General features: G+C 37.8%; 1 protein-coding gene and 1 long non-coding RNA gene across 6 annotated transcripts in view; one reads left to right on the top strand and one right to left on the bottom strand.

Moving 5' to 3' along the window:
- PLEKHM3 (pleckstrin homology domain containing M3) overlaps positions 1-23309 on the bottom strand; it is a 173992-nt gene that overhangs the window by 65195 nt on the left and 85488 nt on the right. For 4 of the 5 annotated variants that reach the window (XR_008998196.1, XM_036920283.2, XM_057503640.1 and 1 more), the window contains exon 6: positions 3571-3634. Coding sequence is in view for 4 of the 5 variants with exons in the window: in XM_036920283.2 (XP_036776178.2) it covers positions 3571-3634 (64 nt within the window). In the remaining variant the exon portion in view is untranslated. Of the gene's footprint in view, positions 1-1044; positions 2436-3570; positions 3635-23309 lie in introns of those variants that run through there. The other variant, XM_036920286.2, reaches the window with a different exon arrangement.
- The window catches only part of LOC118929821 (uncharacterized), a 114253-nt gene that overhangs the window by 89566 nt on the left and 1378 nt on the right, over positions 1-23309 (top strand). The gene's annotated exons all lie outside the window — the stretch shown is intronic.

The following is a 23309-nucleotide window of genomic DNA, read 5'->3' as shown; positions in this document are numbered from 1 at the left end:
TGTTTTTCTAACAATATCTACTTTGTTGAACAGAAATACACCTGAATTCTAAACTTAAGAAATGAGTGATTCAAGTCAGTGTACCTCCAGGCTCTAGGATTTGGGGAGCCTCTGCCTCTGCCTTCTCCCTTTCTTGGCCCTGCTCCAAGGCCAGGAGGAATACTTGACTCTGTTTTACATGTTACAGTGATGCCATCTGATTATAGTAAGATAATGACTATGTGTTCACCTACCGCCTTTACAAAGTGCTAGTAAAATCCAGCAAGCAACTTAATCACTGGTGAAATAAACAGACAATTAGGGACTTAGCACCAGCATAAGCTACAAATTTTGCTAATAATTGGTACTCATCTGCTAGTGGGCAGGTGACTGCAGCTCCCAGAACAACCGGAGGGAGTTCCTTTTGTTAAGAAGTACCATTCTGTGCTATTTATTTCCTTATACCCAAGTATACAATAGTAAGGGGAAATGTATGCCAGCAAATTCAAATAATGAGAAAAAGGGAAAAAACTTTGAATGGAATATCAGAAGCATTACAGTAGCTGGAAATCTTCAGCCAAACTTAATTGAGTCCATCTTCTAAAACTTTAGGGATTGTTATGTATAAAAATGAAAACTAGAGAGAGAGATTAGGTGGCAAATTTCTTGGTAACCAGAATTCTTTGAGCATTTTTATTTTAGGTATTATTAATGTTTTGCACACTGCATTATTTTAAGGTTATATATACTTAAATTATAAATCCCCCTTTACCATGTTTGTTAAATTCTTACCTTTTTTTTCCTCTTTGGAGAGGAAAATGTTTACTTTTTTTTTTTAAATGAAAGCTAATGGGAAAAATCAAATTCATTTTAGAGAAATTTGTAGAAAGGAATCTATGCCTTTAGGAATGATATATTATCATTATTCAAGACCTTTAACTCTTCAGTTACTTTATCTTCCTCTCCCCTGCAAAATTTATAAACTGAAATTCATTTTTCTATAGGTATTTTATATGGTAGAAAGGTGTTTTATTTTAGGAGTCCTTTATTTTAGGAGTTTGGGGGGAAACTTGTGGGGCTGACATGAAAGAGAATGACGAAGCAGCCAGCCAGAGGCCAAAATGGTACAGAACAGCCCAGCGGTCAGGCCAGTTAGCCTGAGGCGGCCGCTTTCACAAAGCAATAGTATTTGGGTTTTTTTCCTCCTGTGTTCCCTTCTCTTATATATTTCCAAGAACAGTTTAGATACAGAAAACAAGCCTGAAATCTACTCAGAAACTGAGGGAAAACAGGAGGGAGGAGGGCCGCTCAGTAGTGATAGCCTCGATGTAGACAGATCAAATGCTAAATCCAATTTAACCCACCTCAGGCAGAAAAAGTAATTTGAGTTCAACTTCCTCTAAATATGGTAAGTTTGGGGATCTTAAAGCCAGGCACAAAGAACCAGGTTAGGGTTAGCTGTTGAGTAAATGGATGCCTGAGCTCTAGACGCCCCCTCCCACAGGGAGTTTGATAAACTGTTGATTGCCTCCATCACTTTACTACTGAGACTGAAAACTGATTAAGCTGCTTATGGGGCTCTGGGGGCTAATGGCCTGGCCCACCAAGAACACCACTGCCACTGATTTAAGTAAGCTGCATGGCATGTATAGTTTGATTATTACAAGGGGGAGAAAAAAAGAAAAGTAAAAAAAAAAAGGCAGCAGGGTATAGGAGAGTTTTAAAGAGCAGGATCTACTATGCCAAATGGACACACTACTTTGACACCCTAAAATGAATATGGAATTACTCTGATTCTTTCTCTTCATCTGGTATCAAAAAGGCTTCCTCAAAGAGTACTCACTGTAGAGCCCACCTATTCTATTTTAAACCTCCTTTTTAAGAGAATGTCGGGGCCTTTGAACACACTTCTCAAGCGATAAGTCTGGGTCTTCTAATGCTATGATCAGGTAGAGTCTTAGAAAATAGATAAATGCTATAATGAGTTGATTCTTCCTCTTGAATGCCACTGGGCAATCATAATTTAAAAATATATCCCTTTCTACCCCAGATAGCAGACCAAGGCTGCTTGATTATGTAGTAAAGGGCAGGCAAGACTGATGGAGGGGTGGGAGCTGCTATGTGCAAATAGGTTCAACTTGATGCACACATAGAAATTAAAACCCTAGTATTCTCTCAGATACCTCCAACTAAATGCTGTAAGATGATTTCTCCCATTTAAAATAACTTTCCTACCCCGCAGGGACATAGAGAACATAAAAGTCTTAAGTTTAAATTATTTTAAGGTTATTTTTTTTGTCTTGAAAAATGACTGAAGGATCTGAACCAGTTTTGACATTGACCTCATTCTGTCTGGGTAAAACAACCAGAGAGGCAAACAACCACAAACAAAGTACAGGACCACAGCAGTTTGAGGTGTTCTGAGAGTTGCCATGATTATTTCTTCTAACTGACTCCTGTAAGAATCAACAGATACATGGAAAGGAAAGTAATGCTTACAGTGTCTAAAAGCTTCTTAAGGAGAGAGCTGTTGATTTACACGATTAACCAAAGCTTAATATATTCAGAACTTCAGGTTGAACAGACAAAATGTTGGTTTTCTTCCTGCTGCAAACCTGGTCAATCATTAAAAGGGCACACACTAATCAAAGTTTTAAAAGATGGTTTTGACTCTTATACACTGTTTCATTAAACCTTAAAATCATTTCAAAGTTTGGCTTGAGCACAAAGATTTGATATATTCATTGCCTGTTATCTTTTTTTTCCTCATACAATTTTTGAGGTATAATTCACGTACCTTAAAGTGCACTCTTCGCTTTAAGAGTATACATTCAATGGTTTTTAGTATTGTCACAAGTTTGCCACCATCACCACTGTCTAATTCCAGAATGTTGTCATCAGCCCCAAAGGAAACCCTGGTTATTAGCAGCTACTCCTGAGTCCTCTGCTCTCTCCAGGTCCTGGCAACTACTCACCTACACTGTCTCTGTGGCTTTGCCTATTTTGGACATTTCTTTTAAGAATCATAAAATATGTTTTTCCTGTCTGGCTTCTTTCAGCGTGATGTTTTCAAGGTTCATCCATGTTATAGCATCTATCAGTGCTTCATTGTTTTGTATGGCTGAATAATACTCCATTGTATGGATATACAACATTTTATCCATCAGTTGATGAACATTTGTGTTGTTTCATTTTTTGGCTATGATTAGTTGTGCTGCTTTGAACATTTATGTACAAGTTTTATGTGGGCATAGGTTTTCAGTTCTCTTGACTATATAGCTAGAAGTGGAATTGCTGGATCATAGGTGACTCTGTTGAACCCAGGGATTGCCAAACTGATTTCCAAAGTGGCTACTACCACTTTACATTCCCACCAGCAATGCAAGAGCACTCCAGTTTCTCTATATCCTTGCTAATATCTCTTACTGTTCTGTAATACCTTTCAGCACCAAACGTTTTTCCCATTTTGAATAGAAATTATCAGGGCTTGTGAAGAAAATACCCCAAAGATGGCAGAGTTCAGCACCAAGACCATAATCAAAACTTTCCTAGGGAGGAAACAGAAAAGAACTGGCCCCTTTGAGTGCTTACCTGCTGCAGATCAGAGAGGGAATACAGGTGGATCTGTTGAAAGAGGTATTCTCTGGGGAAGACCCTGAAACAAGGAAACACAGGTGAACTCCGGTGCTGCCGCGAAATACACTCCTTTTGGTAAGTTTCAGAGTCTCACTCAAGATCCCTTTCCTCTGCCTTCTCCCCTTTCCACCTATACTCCTCCTCCCCACACCCTCTCAGAAACCTATAGTCATACCCTTTACTGAGATAATTTTCTCTCTAACACAGATACCAAGATGGAAGTAAAAGTTTGACTTTGATTTCGGATGTAATCCAAGGAGCTCTGAGTACTGGGCAGAGGCCCAGGCCTGAGGCCAGAGCATCAGGTTTCTTGTGTTACTGTGCCCCTAACAAACCTTGTCATCCCAGGCAAGTCCTAAAACCTATCTAGCTTCAGTTTCTTCATTGTTGAGGGAAAGTGAGTGAAATATCTTTCCAGCTCTATTATTCTATGTCTAAATTAATAGATTCTAACAGTTGGAGTGGCAACCCCTGTGTCTTTGTCTACAGGCTCCTATGGCTTTATTAATGGGGACAGTGGTGCTGAGTATCACATTAATGAACCATTCTCTTACATGTACAGTGATGAGTTTTAGAACTTAGGTATAGATGGGAGTAATGGGGTGGAGTATTTCACATTGGGATTCCTTAAGTCTAACATCTTTGGCTGCTGTCAGTTTACACCATTGGGATAAATCACAGTGAGTGAACAGGAACAAACAATCGATTATGGACAAGTAGACAGGTTATCAAAATGTAGATGGTTAGAAAAAAATCCCCCTCCTGCACCTCCACACACTAAACCCAAAATTAAAAAAAATTCACAGTGCTATCATTTTCTCTTTGTCTTATGTGGCATTATTCAATTCTCTTGTGTCCAAAATGAAACAAACCACCAATTTATTCAACTAACATTTACGACTGCCCATTAGATGTCAAGCACTGTGCCAGGTACTAGGAAGACATTTAAGAGTAAGACAGTTTCAGTGTCTGGGTTCAAGGAGCATAAAGTCGAACGACAGAAAGATACATAAACTGATAATTATCCTACAGTGTGGTAATTGAAGGTGAGAGTTATGCACAGGGTATATACACTGTTAGAATGGTCTGTTGTGGTGGGCCCAGCCCTGGCTGTCTGTTAGAACCACTTGGGGAGCTCTCAGAAAATAACTGGGCATAAACATGGGTAGAACCCCCAAATCAGTGTTAAACAAAATAAAAACTCTCTTGGTGATTAGTGCAGCCAAGGTTTACAACCACTGGCCTAATATCTAGCTCACTAGAAAATACATTATTCAGTCTCTCAGTTGAGTATGCATTACTGGACAAATCATAGATTAAATCATTCATCTTTTTTGTGTTTTTAATACATATGGAAGTTATTAATTTATTTTTTAATGCACAGGAATAAAATATGCATGTCTGATAACACCAGATGTGTACTATCCAGAAATGTTTAAGAATACACATGCACTGCATATATAACACTGATGTGGACATTGCTTCCTCCCACCCCAACACACACAGTAGTTCTTATCTCTGATAGTTTTTCAAAATCATTCATCTTTTTATCCAACCAGTACTGATTAAACATAACTGCCAGCCACTGAAGAAAGGGCACTGAACTAATGGGGTAATGTCCTTCCCCGTGGAGGCCTGGAGCAGGCATATTCTGATTTGGAGCTCTCCCATGAAGTATGACAGGCTCTGAAAAATTCTGAAAAGCCCTGTTTCATCCACAGGAATGAGAATAGACCAAGTGAGAGACAAGGCCTTTATATCCTGGGAAATGGAGAACAGTTGCTGAGGCTGAGCGCCCCTCAGCTTCACTTCCTGGCAGTACCTGGGCTCAGGTCCTCTGTGAGAGACGCAGCTTCCCTACCGAGAAGCTGCTGTGGAAGGGAGGCCCCAGTCTGAGGACACAGCCAACTTCCATCTTCAGTGATACACACAGAAGTTAGAGATGATCCCGGGGCCATATACTCATGGCACCTTACAGCATCAAGCACTAAGAAGAGCTTGGCACTTGACATACATCGTTTCATTCTCACAACAGTTTATGTACAGCCTCCATATTATGTAACAGGAAACTGAGGCTCAGAGATAAAAGACTAACTTGCTCAGGGTCACAAAGCTGGGATTCAAGGCCAGGACTTTCTGGCTCTAAAGGAGTATTCGTTCTACTTATCTGGAGGGAGGAGAGTTTGAGTTGACCATCTTATTTGGCTACATAATCATGCCTTTTCCAGGTAGATATTTATTACAGTTTAGGTCAGTAGCAACATACAGCCATGGATCCTTTTTTAAGCAGGAAAGAGACACTGATGCACTTTGTCATGTCTGCTTTCTGAAGGCAGTAGGGAGGGTGGGGAGATTGCTGAAAGGGATAGGCCTGACAAGGTATCTGGTCTACTCTAGGGTAACTGCAAGGGCGATGGCGGAAGGTGGGGTGTGTAGATGGACCCTTCGGAAGAATTGGCCATGTTTAGAATGGGGGAAAGAGAACAGAGTCAGAGGTGACTCTTAAGTATCTAGCTTGGGTGACAGGACGATGTTGTCACTGGCCAATACAGGGCAGGCTGTCCAGGAAGGGGATAAAGAACTGAGTTTCATGTGCCCAATATAAAGTGCTTATAGGACAGACAGCAAATGCTGCCCTGGGAAATATGGAACTGAGATGTGGAACAGTCAGGACACTTCCGACAACACCAAGGTGACAGCTGAAGCTACGGGAATGGATGGCACAGACCGAGGAGGGAACTGACCAGGAGGAAGGCTGAGCAAGGCCAGGGGGTGTTTGTTTCTAGTTTGTCTGCTTTACACCACCTTGAACTATCTGAAGTACACTTGGGTCTTCTGCAACTTTTCTCCTGCTTGCTGAATAGTCTGTAGTTTACTATCAGTTTCTTAGTTTGGATCTGTGCACCATGGTTGTGTAAGATGTTAACACTAGGGGCAGCTGGGTGAAAGGTATAAACACTTCACAAACAGCAGGAATGTTAAAAACTCAGGTGAGTGTGGATACATGATTTGTTTTAAAAACAATCTTTCAAGCATCCTTGAAAAAGGACATCTCTAATTTTCGAACATTTGTACAGCTGAAGTTACCTATGTATTTACTTAGTGTTTTTGTGTGTGAATATATTTCACACATTTATTTTCTCTCTTCCTTTAAAAGAGATTCTAAGTCCTCCAGAAGCACTTTAGCTACTGTTCCCTCCTTATCAAGATTCAGTGCCGAATGCTATAATTTACATGAGGCCAGTCATAACAGACATAGAGAACTAGAAAATGCAATATATGCAGAAAAGATAAAGGAACTGAGCTTATTGTCTCTGAAGAAGATGTCATGTCCAGGAAATTCAGTGGTGGCTATAAAAAACACAGACTTTTAATACAGATAATGCCAATCAGCTTTTCTTCTCCCTGAGGATGAAAATTGTAGCGCAAAAGCATTGAAGTCAAATATACGAATAAATTTCCTGAGAGGGAAGACTAAGAGGTATTAAAATGTGTCCGTTATAGTGATGCTTTTTAATGTAAAAAGAAGAACAAGATGTTCTGTAGCTATTTACAGGTAGGGACACATGCTCCTGCTTAGAGGAAAGGGTTTCAAAGGCAGAGCCAGACATGCGGCTTATTCCCGCTGTCAGTTTGTTCCTCTTTCCCATTGCCTGCCGTCTTCAAGGCAGACTGAATTTGCAAGACATTCTTTTTTTTTTAATTAAAGTATCATTGATATACAATCTTATGGAGGTTTCACATGAACAACATTGTGGTTTCAACATTCACCCATATTATCATGTCCCCACACCCCCACTGCAGTCACTGCCCATCAGCGTAGTAAGACACGATAGAGTCTACTTGTCTTCTCTGTCCTCTACTGCCTTCCCTGTGACCTGCCTATATTGTGATTGTTAATTATAGTGCTCCTTAATCCCCTTCCCTTTCCCACCTGCACTCAACAACCCTTCCCCTTTGGTAACCACTAGTCCCTTCTCAGAGTCTGAGTCTGCTGCTGTTTTATTCCTTCAGTTTTGATTTGTTATACTCCACAAATGAGTAAAGTCATCTGGTACTTGTCTTTCTCTGCCTGGCTTATTTCACTTGGCCTAATACCCTCTAGCTCCATCCATGTTGTTGCAAATGGTAGGGTTTCTTTTTTTTATGACCAAATAATATTCCATTGTGTCTATGTGCCACCTCTTCTTTATCCATTCATCTACTGATGGACACTTAGGTTGCTTCCATATCTTGGCTATTGTAAAGAGTACTGAGATAAACATAGGGGTGTATATGTCTTTTTGAATCAGAGATCTTGTATTCTTTGGGTAGCAAGACGTTCTTAGATTATCTTCTTTAGGCAGACCATCCACTAGGGAAGCATAGGTTAAATAGTGACGTAAAAACCCAGCCTAGAAAGGGTTGGCAGCTTCCCATCTGGGTGACGGCAAGGGCTTCTCCCTGCTGTGGCTCAGGTGTACAAGTTGGCCTCTCTGACAGGTGCTCTATAGGAAATGAATGGAAGCAGCAGGGATTTCCAGCAGCCAGTTCCCTTTAAACTCTGAGGATTGAAGGGGTTGAGGAGAACCTGCAGTCCCTAGCAAGCATTAAACTACCTTAGGCAGATCTGACTAGGAGAGGACAGGACTCTTCAGGGCAACCATTCGTGTCTGGAGGCAAAGTACGGCATCCCTTTAAGATCATCACATCACTAATTTCACTATTAATGTATTCAGTAAAGAATGGGTGATTTGCATTTTGTCAGAAAACATGACTTGTGATCATCATCTCTCCCATGAATTTAATGCAAATGACCTCTTTGACTTGGTACTATTATAAAAACCTAAAATTAGAAATGAAAATCAATATATATTTCAATGCAATAAGTATGCTAGGTATATAGCATGTAACAGACATTATGCTTGGAGGAGACAGTTTTTTGATATCAGCATAGGCAGACAAGTGGGATAAATGGACAAGTAAACAGTTCTAGTTCACAAAGTGGAATGCTGACATCTACAGATGCACCTGCAGGGGTGAGGGACACCTGCAGAGCACATGGTCAGGAAAGGCCTCAGAGACCTGACAAGTCAGAGTTCAGCTGAAGAAGGGGCAGGATGGGTATCCTAGGCAGTATGAGCAGTATGAGTAAGAGCATAGAGGTGAGGGCGAGTACCGTGCTCTCGGAATTGGCTGTAAGGGTAGGTGAAGGACCTGGATTATATGATATTTCTATTTTTAATGTTTTGAGAAACTTCCATTCTATTTTCCATAGTGACTGTACCAGTTTACATTCCTATTGATGATCAACAAAGATTCCCTTTTATCCACATCAACACTTCTTATTTCGTGTCTTTTTGGTAATAGTCTAATAGGTGTGAGGTGATAGGTCATTGTGATTTTGATTTGCATTTCCCTCATCAGTAGTGATAATCGAGCACTTTTTCACATAACTTCTTTGCCATCTATATGTCGTCTTTGGAAAAATGTCTATCCAGGTTCTCTAAGCATTTTTAAATTTGATTGTTTGTTTTGTTGGCATTGAATTGTATGAGATTTTAAAATATATTTTGGATATTAAACCCTTATCAGATATATTATTTGCAAATGTCTTTTCCCATCAGTAGGATGCTGTTTTGTTCTGTTGGTTTCCTTTTCAGTGCAGAAGCTTTTTAGTTTGATGTAGTCCCAATTGTTTAATTTGCTTTTGTGGCCCTTGCCTGAGGAGAAATGTCCAAAAAAATATTGCAAAGACCAGTGTCCAAGCATTTACTGTCTGTTTTCTTTTAGGAGTTTTATGGCTTCAGGTCTTATATTTAGTTTTTTTTTTTAATGAGGTGTAGTTTATATACAATCTTATACTGGTTTCAAGTATATAACACAGTGGTTCATCAGTTACCCATATTATTAATTCCTCACCCTAACTAGTGCAGTTACTATCTGTCAACATAGGAAGATATTACAAAATCATTGGCTATGTTCTCCATGCTGTACTACCATCTCTGTGACTTATATTATGATTGAGAATTTTGGTGCCCTTTTATCTCCCCACCCTCCCCTTCATGGTAACCTCCAGTCACTTCTCAGTGTCTATGAGTCTATTGCTATTTTGTTCATTTTCTTTTGTTTTTAGATTCCACAAATAAGTGAAATCATATGGTATTTCTTTCTCCACCTGGCTTATTTCACTTAGCATAATATCCTCTAGTCTACCCATGTTGCAAATGTCAGGATTTATTTCTTTTTATGGCTGAATAATATTCCATTGTGTATATGTACAACATCTTCTTTATCCACTCATCTATTGATGGACACTTTGATTACTTCCATATCTTGGCTATTATAAATAATACAGTGATAAACATAGGTGCATGTATCTTTTTGAATCAGGGATTTTGTTTTCTTTGGGTAAATTCCTAGAAGTGAATTACTGGGTCATATGGTATTTCCACTTTTGGTTTTTTTGAGGAACCTCCATACTGCTTTCCACAGTGGCTGCACCAATCAACATTCCTACCAACAGTGTAGGAGAGGCCTTTTCTCCACATCCTTGTCAACATTTGTTATTTTTTGTCTTTTGGATAGTGGCTGTTCTTAGTGGTGTGAGGTGATATATTATAGTGGTTTTGATTTGCATTTCCCTGATGATTAGCTATGTGGAGCATCTTTTCATGCGCCTGTTGGCCATCTGTATCTCTTCTTGGAGAAATGTCTGTTCAGGTCTTCTGCCCATGTTTTAATTGGGTTATTTGTTTTTTTTAGTGTTGAGATATATGAGTTCTTTATATATTTGGATGTTAAACCCTTACTGGATAAATTGTTTATGAATATTTTCTCCCATACTGTAGGTTTTTAATCTATTTTGAGCTTATTTTTGGATATGGAGTAATAAAGTAGTCCAATTTCATTTTTTTGCATGTAGCTGTCCAGTTTCCCCAACACCATTTATTGAAGAGACTGGCTTTTCCCTGTTGTATATTCTTGATTCCTTTGTTACAGATTTATTAACCATGTAGTATAGGTTTCTTTGTGGGCTACCCATTCTGTTTCACTGAGCTATGTGTCTGTTCTTGTGCCAGTACCATATTGTTTTGATTATTATAGCTTTGTGGTATATTTTGAAACCCAGGACTGTGATACCCTCAACTTTGTTCTTAAGATTGTTTTGGTTATCAGGGCTCTTTTGTGGTTTCATACAAATGTTAGGATTATTTGTTCTAGTTCTGTGAAAAAATGCTATTGGTATTTTGATAGGAATTGCCTTGAATCTGTAGATTCCTTAAGGTATTATATACATTTTAACACTATTAATTCTTCCAAATCATGAGCATGGTATATATTTTGATTTATTTGCTTCATTTTGAATTTATTTCACGAATGTCTTATAGCTTTCAGAGTACAGGTCTCTCCCTCCTTGGCTAAATTTATTCCTAGTTATTTACTCTTTTTGATGCAATTGTAAATGGGATTGTTAATAACAAACTATCAGTGTATAGAAATACAATCGATTCTTATATATGTTAATTTTGTATCCCGAAACTTTACTAAATTCATTTACTAGTTCTAACAGTTTTTTGATGGCGTCTTTAGGGTTTTGTCTATATTGTATAATGTCATCTGCAAATAGTGAGAGATTCACTTCTTTACTACCAATTTGCCTTTTATTTATTTTTCTTATCTGATTGCTGTGGCTAGCACTTCCAATACTACATAGAAAAAAAGTAGCCAGAGTGGGCATCCTTATCTTATTCCTGATCTGAAAGGAAAAACTTTCAGCTTTTCACTACTGAGTATGAAGTATACTGTGGGTTTGTCATATATGGCCTTTAGAATCCCTCTATATTTTGTTGAGAGTCTTTGTCATAAATGGATAAATTTTGTCAAATGCTTTTTCTGCATCTATTGAGATGATCATAAGGTTTTTATTTTTTTTTTAATGTGTTATGTCACAATGATTGGTTTGCAGATATTGAACCATCTGCACATCCCTGGAATAAATCCCACTTGATGGTGGTGTGTAATCCTTTTAATGTATTGTTGAATTTGGTTTGTTAATATTTTTTGAAGTTTTTTCTTCTATATTCATCAGAGATATTGGCCTGTAACTTTCTTTTTTTGTAGTAGTGGCTTTGGTTTTGGTATCAGGGTAATGTTGACCTTGTAGAAAGAATTTGAAAGCATTCCTTCCTATTCAATGTTTTGGAATGCTTTGAGAATGAGAGGTAGTAACTCTTTATTAAATGTTTGGTAGAATTCACCTGTGAAGCTGTCTAGTACTGGATTTTGTTTTTTGGGAGTTTTTGGATTACTAATTCAATTTCATTACTGGTAATTAATTATTCAGATTTTCTATTTCTTCCTTTCCATCTTGGAAGACTGTGTACTTCTAAGAATTTATTCATTTCTTCTAGGTTGTCCAGTTTGTTGTATAGTTGTTCATAGTAGTCTCTTATCATTTGTATTTCTGTGGTGATAGCTGTAACTTTTCTTTAATTTCTGGTTCTATTGATTTGAGTCCTCTCTCTTTTTCTTGATGAGTCTAGCTAAAGACTTACCAGTTTTGCTTCTCTGTTCAAACAACAAGCTCTTAGTTTCATCAATCTTTTCTATATTTTTAGTCTCTATGTCATTTATTTCCACTCTGATCTTTATTATTTTATTCCTTCTACTTATTTTGGGCTTTGTTCTTCTTTTTCTAGTTCCTTTACATATAAGATTATATTGTTCGATATTTTTCTTGTTTCTTGAGGTAGGACTGTATTACTATAAACATCTCAGAACTATTTTTACTATCCCATTAAGTTTTTTTTATGACTTATTGAAGTATCGTTGACATACAATGTTATATTAGTTTCCAGTATACAACATAGTGATTCAATCATTATATATAAAATGCTCACAATGATAAATGGAGTTAACAACTGTCACCATATATAGTTATTACAATATTTTTATTGACTATACTGTACTTTACATCCTCATGACTTCTTTTATAAGTGGAAATTTGTACCTCTTAATCTACCTCACCTATTTCACCCATATCCCCCCTATCCTTTCCTCTGGCAACCACCACTTTTTTTTCTCTATTTTTATGAGTTTCTTTCTGTTTTGTTTTATTTGTTTTATAGGTTCCAAATATAAGTGAAATCATATGGTATTTGTCTTTCTCTGTCTTATTTCACTTAGCATAATACCCTCAAGGTCCAACCATGTTGTCACAAATGGCAAGATTTCATTCTTTTTTATGGATGACTAATATTCCATTATATATATTTATATATACATATATGTGTGTGTGTATATACTTGTGTGTGTGTGTATAATCACATCTTCTTTATCCATTCATCTATTGATGAACACTTAGGTTGCTTCCATATCTTGGCTATTGTATGTGTCCCATAGATTTTGGAATGTTTTGTTTCCATTTTCATTTGTCTCAAGGTATTTTTTTATTTCCCCTTTGGTTTCTTTGTTAACCCATTGGTTGTTTAGTAGCATGTTGTTTAGCCTGAAAGTGTTTGTGTTTTTTTTCAAGTTTTTTTCTTGTAATTGATTTCCAGTTTCATACCATTGTGGTTGGAAAAGATACTTGATATGATTTCAGTCTTCTTGAACTTACTGAGACTTGTTTTGTGGCCTAACATGTGACCTGTCCTGGAGACTGTCCCATGTGCACTTTGATGTATATTTTTCTATTTTGGGATGGAATGTTCTGTATAAATATGTTAAGTCCATCTTGTCGAACGTGTTAAGACCATGGTTTCCTTATTGATTTTCTGTCTGGATTGTTCATCCATTGACATAACTGAGGGTATTAAAGTCCCCTACTATTATTGTATTACTGTCAACTTTTCCCTTTATGTCTGTTAATATCTACTTTATATATTTAGGTATTCCTATGTTGGGTGCATAGATATTTATGACTGCTATATTCTCTGGTAGCACTGATCCTTTTGTCATTATGTAATGTCCTTTGTCTCTTATAGTCTGTTTTAAAGTCTATTTTGTCTGATGTAAGTATTGCAACTCCAAATTTCTGTTCATTTCCATTTGCATGGAGTATTTTTTTCAGTCCCTTCACAATATATATGTGTCTTTATGTCTGGAGTGAGTCTCTTGTAGGAAGCATATAGATGGGGTTTCTTTCTTTTTTTTTTTTAAATCTCTTCAGTCACCCTATGTTTTTTGAGTGGAACATTTAGTCTATTTACATTTAAAGTAATTATTGATATGTTTGTACTTATTGCTATTTTGTTCATTGTTTTCCGGTTGTTTTTGTAGTTTTTCTGTTCCTTTCTTTTTCTTTAATATTACATTTTGATTCTTTTATTTTTTATGTATCTAAGTTTTTGGTTTGTGGTTACCATGAGGTTTATATATAACACTTTATATAAATAAAAGTAAGTTGATGGTTGGACACTTTCTAAAAGCACTACACTTTTAGTCCCTGTCCCCTATATTTTATGTATTTGATGTCATTATTTTCCATTGTTTTGTGTATTCCCTAACCAATTATTATAGATATTGTTGCTTTTACTACTTCTGTCTTTTAATCTTCATACTTGCTTTATAAGTGGTTGGTTCATTACCTTTACTATATGCTTGATTTTACCAGTGAGAGTTTTCTTTCATAATTTTCTTCCAGTTATGGCCTTTTCTTTTCCACTTTAAGAGGTCCCTTTACATTTCTTATAAGACTGGTTTAGTGGTGATGAACTCCTTAACTTTTGTTTGGCAATGATAACCTTACACAGTAGAGTATTCTTGGTTATAGCTTTTTTTTCCTTTCAGCACTTTGAATATATCATTCAAAGCCACTCCCTTCTGGTTTGCAAAATTTCCTCTGAAAAATTAGCTGATGGGTTCCCTTGTATATAACGAGTTGCTTTTCTCTTGCTTTTAAGATTTTCTCTTTATTTTTACTTATTATGTGTGTTGGTGTGGACTCTGGATTTGCCTTGTTTGGAGTGCTGTGTGATTCTTAGACCTGGATGTTTGTTCCATACTCCAGGTTAGGGAAGTTTTCAGCTATTATTTCTTCAAATAAGTTTTCTGCCAAGAAAGGATTCTTTTCTTAAAGATGGGAAAGACTTGAGCTTACCCTATATGTTAAAATGAAGAAGCTAGTACAGAACCAGAAGCTACAGATACAAAAGTAGGGATAATTAAGAAAGCCTGACTGGAAAGGCCTAGAAGAAATGGGATATGGACCCAACTGGAAACTCCTTCAAATACACACATTTGAACACACACACATGTACATACATACACATAAACACATACATACCTTTCTTGTATTTTCTTTACTGAAATGATTTAAGTATCTATTAAAATGTTATATGAAAGGCAATTATTAATTTCTTCAGTGTTCCCTCCAAACTTTAACATGTTAGGAAAAGAAAGCTGAAACTATCTCATTTAGCAATGGGTTGGTAAACATAATTTTTGCTGCAGAAGGGTGCTGCCTTTTGTATTCTGAGGAGGCTGCTCTGTTTAGGGTTTACTGTGCATTAAGTGACCTTGCTGCACTGCAGGCCTATTAATCATCAGGTCTGATAGCATTTCTCCAGCGGGGCAACCATGAGGACAGCTCTGCTCTTACCAATGCAAGTTCACCTGGTTGGTCCTGACACCAGAGCCAAGGACAAACATGATAAGGAGAGTCAACTCCATATTTCACTCAGCCATTAAGGGAAGCCACTTCACTGGCAGGTAGCACAAGCGAGTTCTCTGATATCAAAGAACAATGAAGAAACCTGCTAAAGGATCAAGAAAACCAACTAGCACAATCATTTCTAGGGCCAATATTTTCTATTTTATTATCTTTAGAATTGCCTGACACACCAAGAAGGCAACTTAGGCTTCATTTATAAATAGCTTTAATAAGAAAGGTGAGAAAAGATGAAAATTAAAACAGACGATCATATATGATTTAGAGCCCTTATATTATGCAGCTGATACTTGGGCTTAAAAATGCAGAGACAATTGCCTATGAAATCAAAGGCAGTAATCTTTACAAAAAAGGTATGGGCCTATCCTATTTTGTACCAGGACGCTGAGTAAAATAAATCAATATTAATTTAACCTGACTAATTTCTGAGGACTTCAACTGAGGTGCCACCAAGCTCTGATGCTCATGAGAGAAAAGGGACTAAGTTAGGCTCTGAAGCTGGCAGACCCTTTGCAGGATTTTGGTAGATATAATAAGATCACCATTTCTCTGAAGCTCAGTTCTTAGAGTTGCACAACTGGCACTTAAAAACCCAAGGTTAAAATGAAAAAAAAAAAGGTAATGGAAATATGTTAGCACATGTAAGAGATAGGCATCTCTTTATGTCTCTCTCTCTCCCCCCGCACCCCAACACACACACGAAACACAGAGAACAGACTCTCAAAGGAAAACTTCCCTTTTGATTCTAAATCATAACATTCTAAAAGAAGAGTATGAATACAGGTACACAGGAAATATTTTAAAAGGAAAATTTATTTATGCAATATTACTGTGTTTTCCAAGAGTATGTGTGGCAGGTTAGGTAATTTGCACTGAGTTGAGAGGGCTGTAGTATTTTTCCTTTGGAGGGCACTTACACCAACACCAAAATCAGCAAAAAGCACTGGGAAGCATTCCAAGGGAGATGCAATTTGGTGTTCTTGATATGAGCTGCAAATTCTTCTGAAATAGTTACATTAGGCTGGATGTGGACAGGACTCGTATGTTCAGCCATGTTACTAGCTAATGGAAAAACAATTTTAAATCAAAGGCAGATATTTTGATAGTAACCCATGTGGAAGAAACAAGCTTCAATCATTTCCCTAGATATCTCATTTTGCTAATCTTATTGGCTGAAAAAGTGACAAGATAGTATCAGATATTATGTCTTGGCAGATAGTTTCAGGAAATAAGGGTCTCTTACCTGTTCATTCAGAAATTGTGCTTAGTTTCTTAGCAACAATATAAAGCCTGGAGCAGAAATACTTGGAAAGTAAAATGATTTTAGATAATTTATATTTCATTTGGTTTCAGAGTAAGATAAAATCACTTTTTAACTTTCTGAAGGATTTCTCAGTAAATAAAAAGCTACATGTGTATTATAGTAAAACTTATTGCCAAAGTCTATTATTCTATTAGACCGTCCACAGCTCTCTTTCAGACTATTGATATTGGTGTGTGTGTGTGTGTGTGTGTGTGTGTGTGTGTGTGTGTGTGTGTGTGTGTAAGTTATTTGCTGAATGAGATCTCTGGAGAAAATGAAGGAAGGGGAACAGAAGCCATTAGGAGATCAGGAAGTCAGATGACTTGGAAACAGTTCTAGAAGTCATCCAAGAGAAAAGAAATTCTTGAAGTAGAATGAGAATGGTTACTTTTGAAAACTATCAAAATGACATCCTGTGTTTTAGTAGTTTCTGAGTCCCAATAGATTCATGCAGCTAATATGTTGAGAAGCTAATATGAGACTGAAACCCCAATGCAGGTAATGAGCTTTTAATTAGCTAACTTGAAAACCACCTACAAAGTTTGGCTAATAGCAAGTCTTACAGAGAACATAAAGAGTTATATTCATTTACTGAGCTTAAAGAAGTACATATACACTTGAAGTGCTAATAATTGCTGATATTTAATGACATTAATTTTATGATAATATTGTTGCTAAATTGGGCCTATTCTCCTAAAGTTCATTATTAACCAGACCTTGTTGGCTAATAATTATACACTTAGATCTCACATTTTGGTTATAAGATATTCCTCATTTTCACTTCAGAGACACAGCAAGTCAAGTCTGTATAGACTGTGTTTTAAGAACTAGGCTGCCCTAAGAGATATGCTCTTAATAAGCTAGCCTCCTAAATTAAGTGTATTTAATTCACAACAGCATGCAATCTTTTCTTTCCGTAACAGATAATCCCTCCATCTGACTTTTTGGGGAGGTAGGGGAAGAAGAGGAGTGGCTATGAAAATATCTCTCTCATCTTATCTATTATTAGCTCAAGTAATCTTTTGTTGGATTCACTGAATAATATACTCATTTACTTTTTCCAAGATCAGTTGTATATAAGTATGCTCACACATCAAAACACCATTTTTCCTCAGTGATTCATGATGCTTCAGACAAATATTTACTGGCATGAAAAGATGTTCACAATATACTAAGTGAAATGACTGGATTAAAAATAGTATGTACAGCAGAGAAGACAAGTAGTTATTTTACAGCATCTTACTACGCTGATGGACTGTGAAGGGGTATGTGGGGGGGACTTGGTGAAGGGGGGAGCCTAGTAATCATAATGTTCTTCATGTAATTGTAGATTAATGATACCAAAATAAAAAAGGTAAAAAAAAAATAGTATGTGCAGTATGAAACCATTTTAGGGGGGAAAAAATAATCTGTGGAGGAAAAAGTCTGGAGGGATACACACCAGAGTGGTAGGATAACAAGGTTTTCATATTTTTATTTTCTATGATGAACAGTATTTTTTGTAATAAGAAAAAATATGTTTGACCATATTAAGTGTGAAGAATCTCAGTAAGAGAACTTTATTTGTCCAATAAATATTTATTAGACCCCACTTTGTGTTAGGTATGGTTCTAGGCCCTGGGGATACAGTAGTGAGCAGAACAGATGAAAAGCCATGACCTTTATTGTTTTCCTCTACTAGGGAGAGCAGGGCCACTGCATATAGCTGCACAGATTGAGCAAAGCACCACCTCCATATCTACACCTGACCAACCAAAGGAGGGAGACAGACAAGATAAAATACCTGTGTTCAATGGTAGGAAGCAGAGAAAGAAGATGACAAGTGTGTATGTGGCAGGGGGACACTGGTTGCACTTTTAAACAGAACGCTCAAAGACGCTTCATGAAGGTGATAGTTGCCTAAAGACCTAAAGGAGGTAAGGAAGCAAGCTATGCAGTTATTTGGGCAAAAAAAATGAGCACAGAAACTCATGTAGAAGCCTGCTTATTGGGCTCAAGGACCAAAAGAAGGTTGGTGTGACTGGAACGGAATGAGTGAGGGGGAATGTAGGGGGAGATAAGGGCACAGAGGTAAAGAAGGATAAGACCGTATATGGCCTTGGCTTTTACTTGGAGTGAGAGGGGAAGCTATTAGGCAGTTTGGATCAGGGGTGACATTATCTAATCTACACATTAACTCTGGCTGTAGCCTAAGTACAGACTGAAGGGGGAAATCAGTTACCTCAATAATGCAGGGGAAGGATGACAGTGGCCTGGACCCAGGTGGTAGCAATGGAAGTGGTGACGAGTGGATATATTCTGAAGGTGAAGCTGACAGGATCTGCTGATGGACTGGATGTGGAATGTGAGAGAAAGGTATCTGGTCTGAACAACTGGATGGATGGAGGTGCCATAAAGCCAGATGGGGAAGTCTGCAGCAGGCCCAGTTTGCAACAGGAGTTGGGGCAAGGATATTAGCTTGGTTTGAGACATAGTAAGTTTGAGATCCTGGTAGATGTCCAGAGGACATTTCAACCTTTGGACCTAGCCTCCCCTCCAGTGGACTCACAAGGCAGACAGACACAGCTTTCCCTGCAGTAACAAGGGAAGAGTGAAAAGGGAATCTTGGTAAATCAGATAATGTTTATGGGGATTAGTCTAACTGCTGAGCAAGCTGCTAAATTTTGCTTGAAGAAGGAGGAGGCAATGAGAGTCTGACAGGATACATACCTACAAACTCATTTTTTTCTGGCACTTATAATGTCAATAAAAATGGCAACTTTTTTGATAAAAATTTCTCACACCATTTAGTAAAGCTGATGTTTTAGTGAGAACCAATGCTAGATACAATTTCAAATAAAATGTGAAAACTAAGACAGGAAAAGGTGACTTAGAAGGTAGAAGAATCACTTTTGGTCTTCTCTTGAGACTCCCAAGTCAAGCTGTTAAATTGCTTTAGAATGATCTAAGCTAAGGACTAAACTTGACAAACAAGTGGGACCAAATGTTCCCAAGAACCAGTACAATTCTGCTTTAAGCAACTGGGAGGATAGGCATAATATTGTCTATTGGCCTCAACTAGTTTTATATCGTAATAGGAATTTGGATTCACCAGGCACCCCTGGTCCCCAAATCACATTTTGATGACCAATAAAGGGAAACACTCAAGCATCCACATTAATTTCTAGAATGTTTTTCCATGGACTGGATGATTTCACTTGACTTAGAAGAGAAAGTATGGCTTAAATCAGATTTCTGAAAAAGTAGTCCAAACAGCTGGTGTTGATCTGGTAATGTTTTTAGCAGTCCAAGGTAAAATGAAAAAAAAAAAAAAACAGAATAGTTGAATGAATTTTAAATGTATTTGATTTAAAAAAGCTGTTTGATTTCTGAGGCTGTTTGCTTGTTCTTTTTTTTTTTTTGGGGTTACTATGCTTTTTATGAAATGGTGAGAAATAGGCAGTAATGTTTGTCTGTTTTGGCTAAAGACAAATAGAAGACAATCCTAAAGCTACCTCCACATTTTCGTTTTAAATTTCCAGTCCTCTGAGATGGAACTGTCTGGTAAGTGCTGAACTGGAGAAAAGGCGCCCATTAGTGCTAAGCCAGTCATCATGCCTTGTTCTCCAAGACTGACTGAGCTGGTGGTGAGCCTGTGTCAGCAATCCCACCTTCCCACTCACGGGATGTGACTGTCTGCCACCTCCCTGCCTTCCTTTGCACTCCCCTAAATGACCTCAGTCAAGGCTTCAGGAGAATTAAAAGCAGTTCCTCGTAAGAGACTAGAGAACCCTGGACATCACCAACAGCAAATGGCTGGGAAAAGCAGCAGCTATCTGAAAATCGAAAACCTGGTTGAGTGTGGACTCTCCTTTGTCACCTCAGGCAAGTCATGTAGCATCTCAGAGCTACAGGTCTTTCTCTTCTTTCTACCTACCATCTGTCCTATCATCTAAAAGGGCTGTTATGAAAAATATATATTTATTTATTTATGGGAAAGTACTTTTTAATTGATAAAATCATAATTATCTTACATGGACCCTGGTACCACTGTAAATAAATGAAATGGGCTGGGTATAAGAAAAACACAGCAGCAATGGATTATGTATCAAATGACACTGGGTTTGGGATAGTAACGGGAGCTGTAGAGGCTCTAGCAAAGAGGAGTCCAAGAAAGAAAGCTGATTGCAGCTATCGAGGAATGAGGGAAGCCCTGTATAATTAGAGCTTCTCATTTTTCTAAGAGAAACCAGAGAGCTTCATTTTGTATGTACATGAAAACTCCTGATTATTGTTGCTAAAAATGTTAGCAACTATCTCACAACTTTAAGACCTAGTGGGGCCATCCCTGAAAGTCCAAACAAAACATGTCTGAGGGCCAAATTTGGCCCAGAGGTACCCGTTTGTAATTTCTGATTTACATACATATCCCACTATTCCTGTGTTCAGTGGGATGCGTAGGGCTAAGCCCCTAAGCTCATCTTAGGGCTCTTCCCCAAGATTTCCCTAATGACTGATCCGGATGTGTCCTGACAGTGCTAAGATTTTCCACAGTTCTTTATGCACATTCATGTGTGGACATTGTAAATAAATCTTCTCATGAAAAGTTAACTAGGCCTTGGACCAATCCAGCAGGGTCACCATCTGGGAGTCCTCAGAAACAGTGAATTGTCGGCACTGTAAACATTTTAGTCTTCATGGAAGACACTGACTTTTTCTAAACTAATCTCCCCTGCCAGTCAAGATCGCGGTATGGGTTCAAGAATGAGGCATTCATTTAACAACAATAATAGGAACAGTGAGGAGGAAAAGAGGACGGTCCTCATAATGAAAGACCTAAAAGCAAGCTATGACTTCCCTAATAAGGCGATGACCAAAGCTGGCTCCCTGGCAGTCGAGCACCAATACAATTAATCAGTCTGTTTTCAGTTTTCTCACGACAGTAATATTAACAGTTTGCTTTATTCTGTTTATATGGCACTGACAGGTCTTCAGCATGTTGGGCCTACTTGCTGGAGATTAATGGCTACTCTTATACCGAGGTAAAAACCAGGCAGGGAGAGAATGCCTTTTACACCTAGATAAGAACAGGACTCTCTTCTTTTTTGTTCCCCTATTGCCCATCAATTCCTCCCTCTTTTAATTTCTATCAAGGACATGCAAGATTAGTTGTGTTCAGCAGGTTCTTCTGGCTGTATAAACTCCCCCACTTGGGATGTCATATCCCCAAGTGAAACAAAGGAAATCTTAAATGTTGTTTTTGGATAAGCTCATCATCTCTGAAGATACTGTTGGCTAATTGTTTTCTGAAAAAGATTCCATATAAAAGTAAAATATAGGTAAGAGATGGCCCCCAGTGACAGGAATCTTAGCATATTAGGTGGGTAATGGTTCCTTTGTGTATCGATGATTATTTTTGTAGACAAGAAGGCAGAATTAATATTTAGAATGGTTTAGTTGCAAGAAGTACAGACATCCCAGAAAATCTTACACAAATTCCTTTAATAGTCATATTTCCAAAAAAATTCCAAAAGATTTGAAGTGACTCAAGACTAGCACTCCCCCCCGTGAAAAGCCCCTTCCCCCAAAAAGCTATAAGAGTACCACTTGTTACTGGTATACTTTTCTCTGTACTAGGTTGGAGAAACATGGTAACCCCACATGTTATTTTAACAGGTAGAAGTAGAGAGAAATGAAAATAAAACTTGAAAAAAAAAATCAGTGCATCTCCTCTAGGGCTCTGTAGGAATCATCACCTCACTCTGAACCACTTCCTCTCGCTCACTCCTCTCCTCACTTAGAAGCAGGAGAAGGACATTGATTCCAGCAGACAGGGCATCAGGGGTGGCTTTTTAGTGGAACTGTTTGATAAAGATTTTTAAAGCCAGAGACAAGGACATTCTAGGATAAGAAGGCAATATTAATACTAGTACAATAATAGTATGTACAAGCACTATTTAAGCTCTTCATTTGTAAAAACCCATTTAATTCCCACAACAGAATGCACTGAGGGAAGAGTTAAATAATTATTTGCATTTGAAGTAACAAGTATTTGAGAAAGTAGAGCAGATACGCTGTTTTGGGCAGCTCTTGAATTCCATACTTTTATTTTAATAACTTGCCTGATGTGAAGGTTTAATGAGGAAAGAAACTGAAATGAGACTAGTTAGAAGGACACTGCATTGATCCTGAGACTCTGAACCTGGGTGGTATATTGGGACTGAAAGAAAAGATTTGGGACTTGTTTAAGATACAGAACCTACTAAATCTTTTTTGACTTGATTTGTTCTTTGGTTCATTTGTTAATTCACTCAACTACTTTTGAGGGTTTAAGATGAGCCAGACACTGTGTTATGGGACATGTAGGGAAGAAAAAGAAGAAATTGAAAAATGACTCATTCTCAAAAATGGGGATATTAGCCATTGCTTAGTGTTCAGTGTTAGAACATTGCCACTGTAACAAACACCCATCCACCCATCCTTCCCTCTTTCCTTCTATCTATCCATTTGACACTTGCTGAGTGAGCACCTACCTTGTACCAGGCACTGCACTGCATAACAGTCATGAGCAAGTCCAGGAAAGAAAAATGAAGGGAAAGGAAAAAAAGACTACTGCCTTCATTCTCACAGCCCAGGGAGTACCTTCTTTCGAGAACTTTCATTCCTTTCCTGGTGGTTTGGCCATAAGGCACAGTACCACCATGTGGCAAACCACCAGGCTGCTGCAACAGCATAGGTATTGTTAGTCATCTATATGAA

The sequence above is a fragment of the Manis pentadactyla genome, chromosome 6, assembly GCF_030020395.1.
Source record: "Manis pentadactyla isolate mManPen7 chromosome 6, mManPen7.hap1, whole genome shotgun sequence".
NCBI classification, from domain to species: Eukaryota; Metazoa; Chordata; class Mammalia; order Pholidota; family Manidae; genus Manis; species Manis pentadactyla.
Note: the sequence above shows the minus strand (reverse complement) of the source record. Positions and strands in the feature narration are given on the sequence as shown.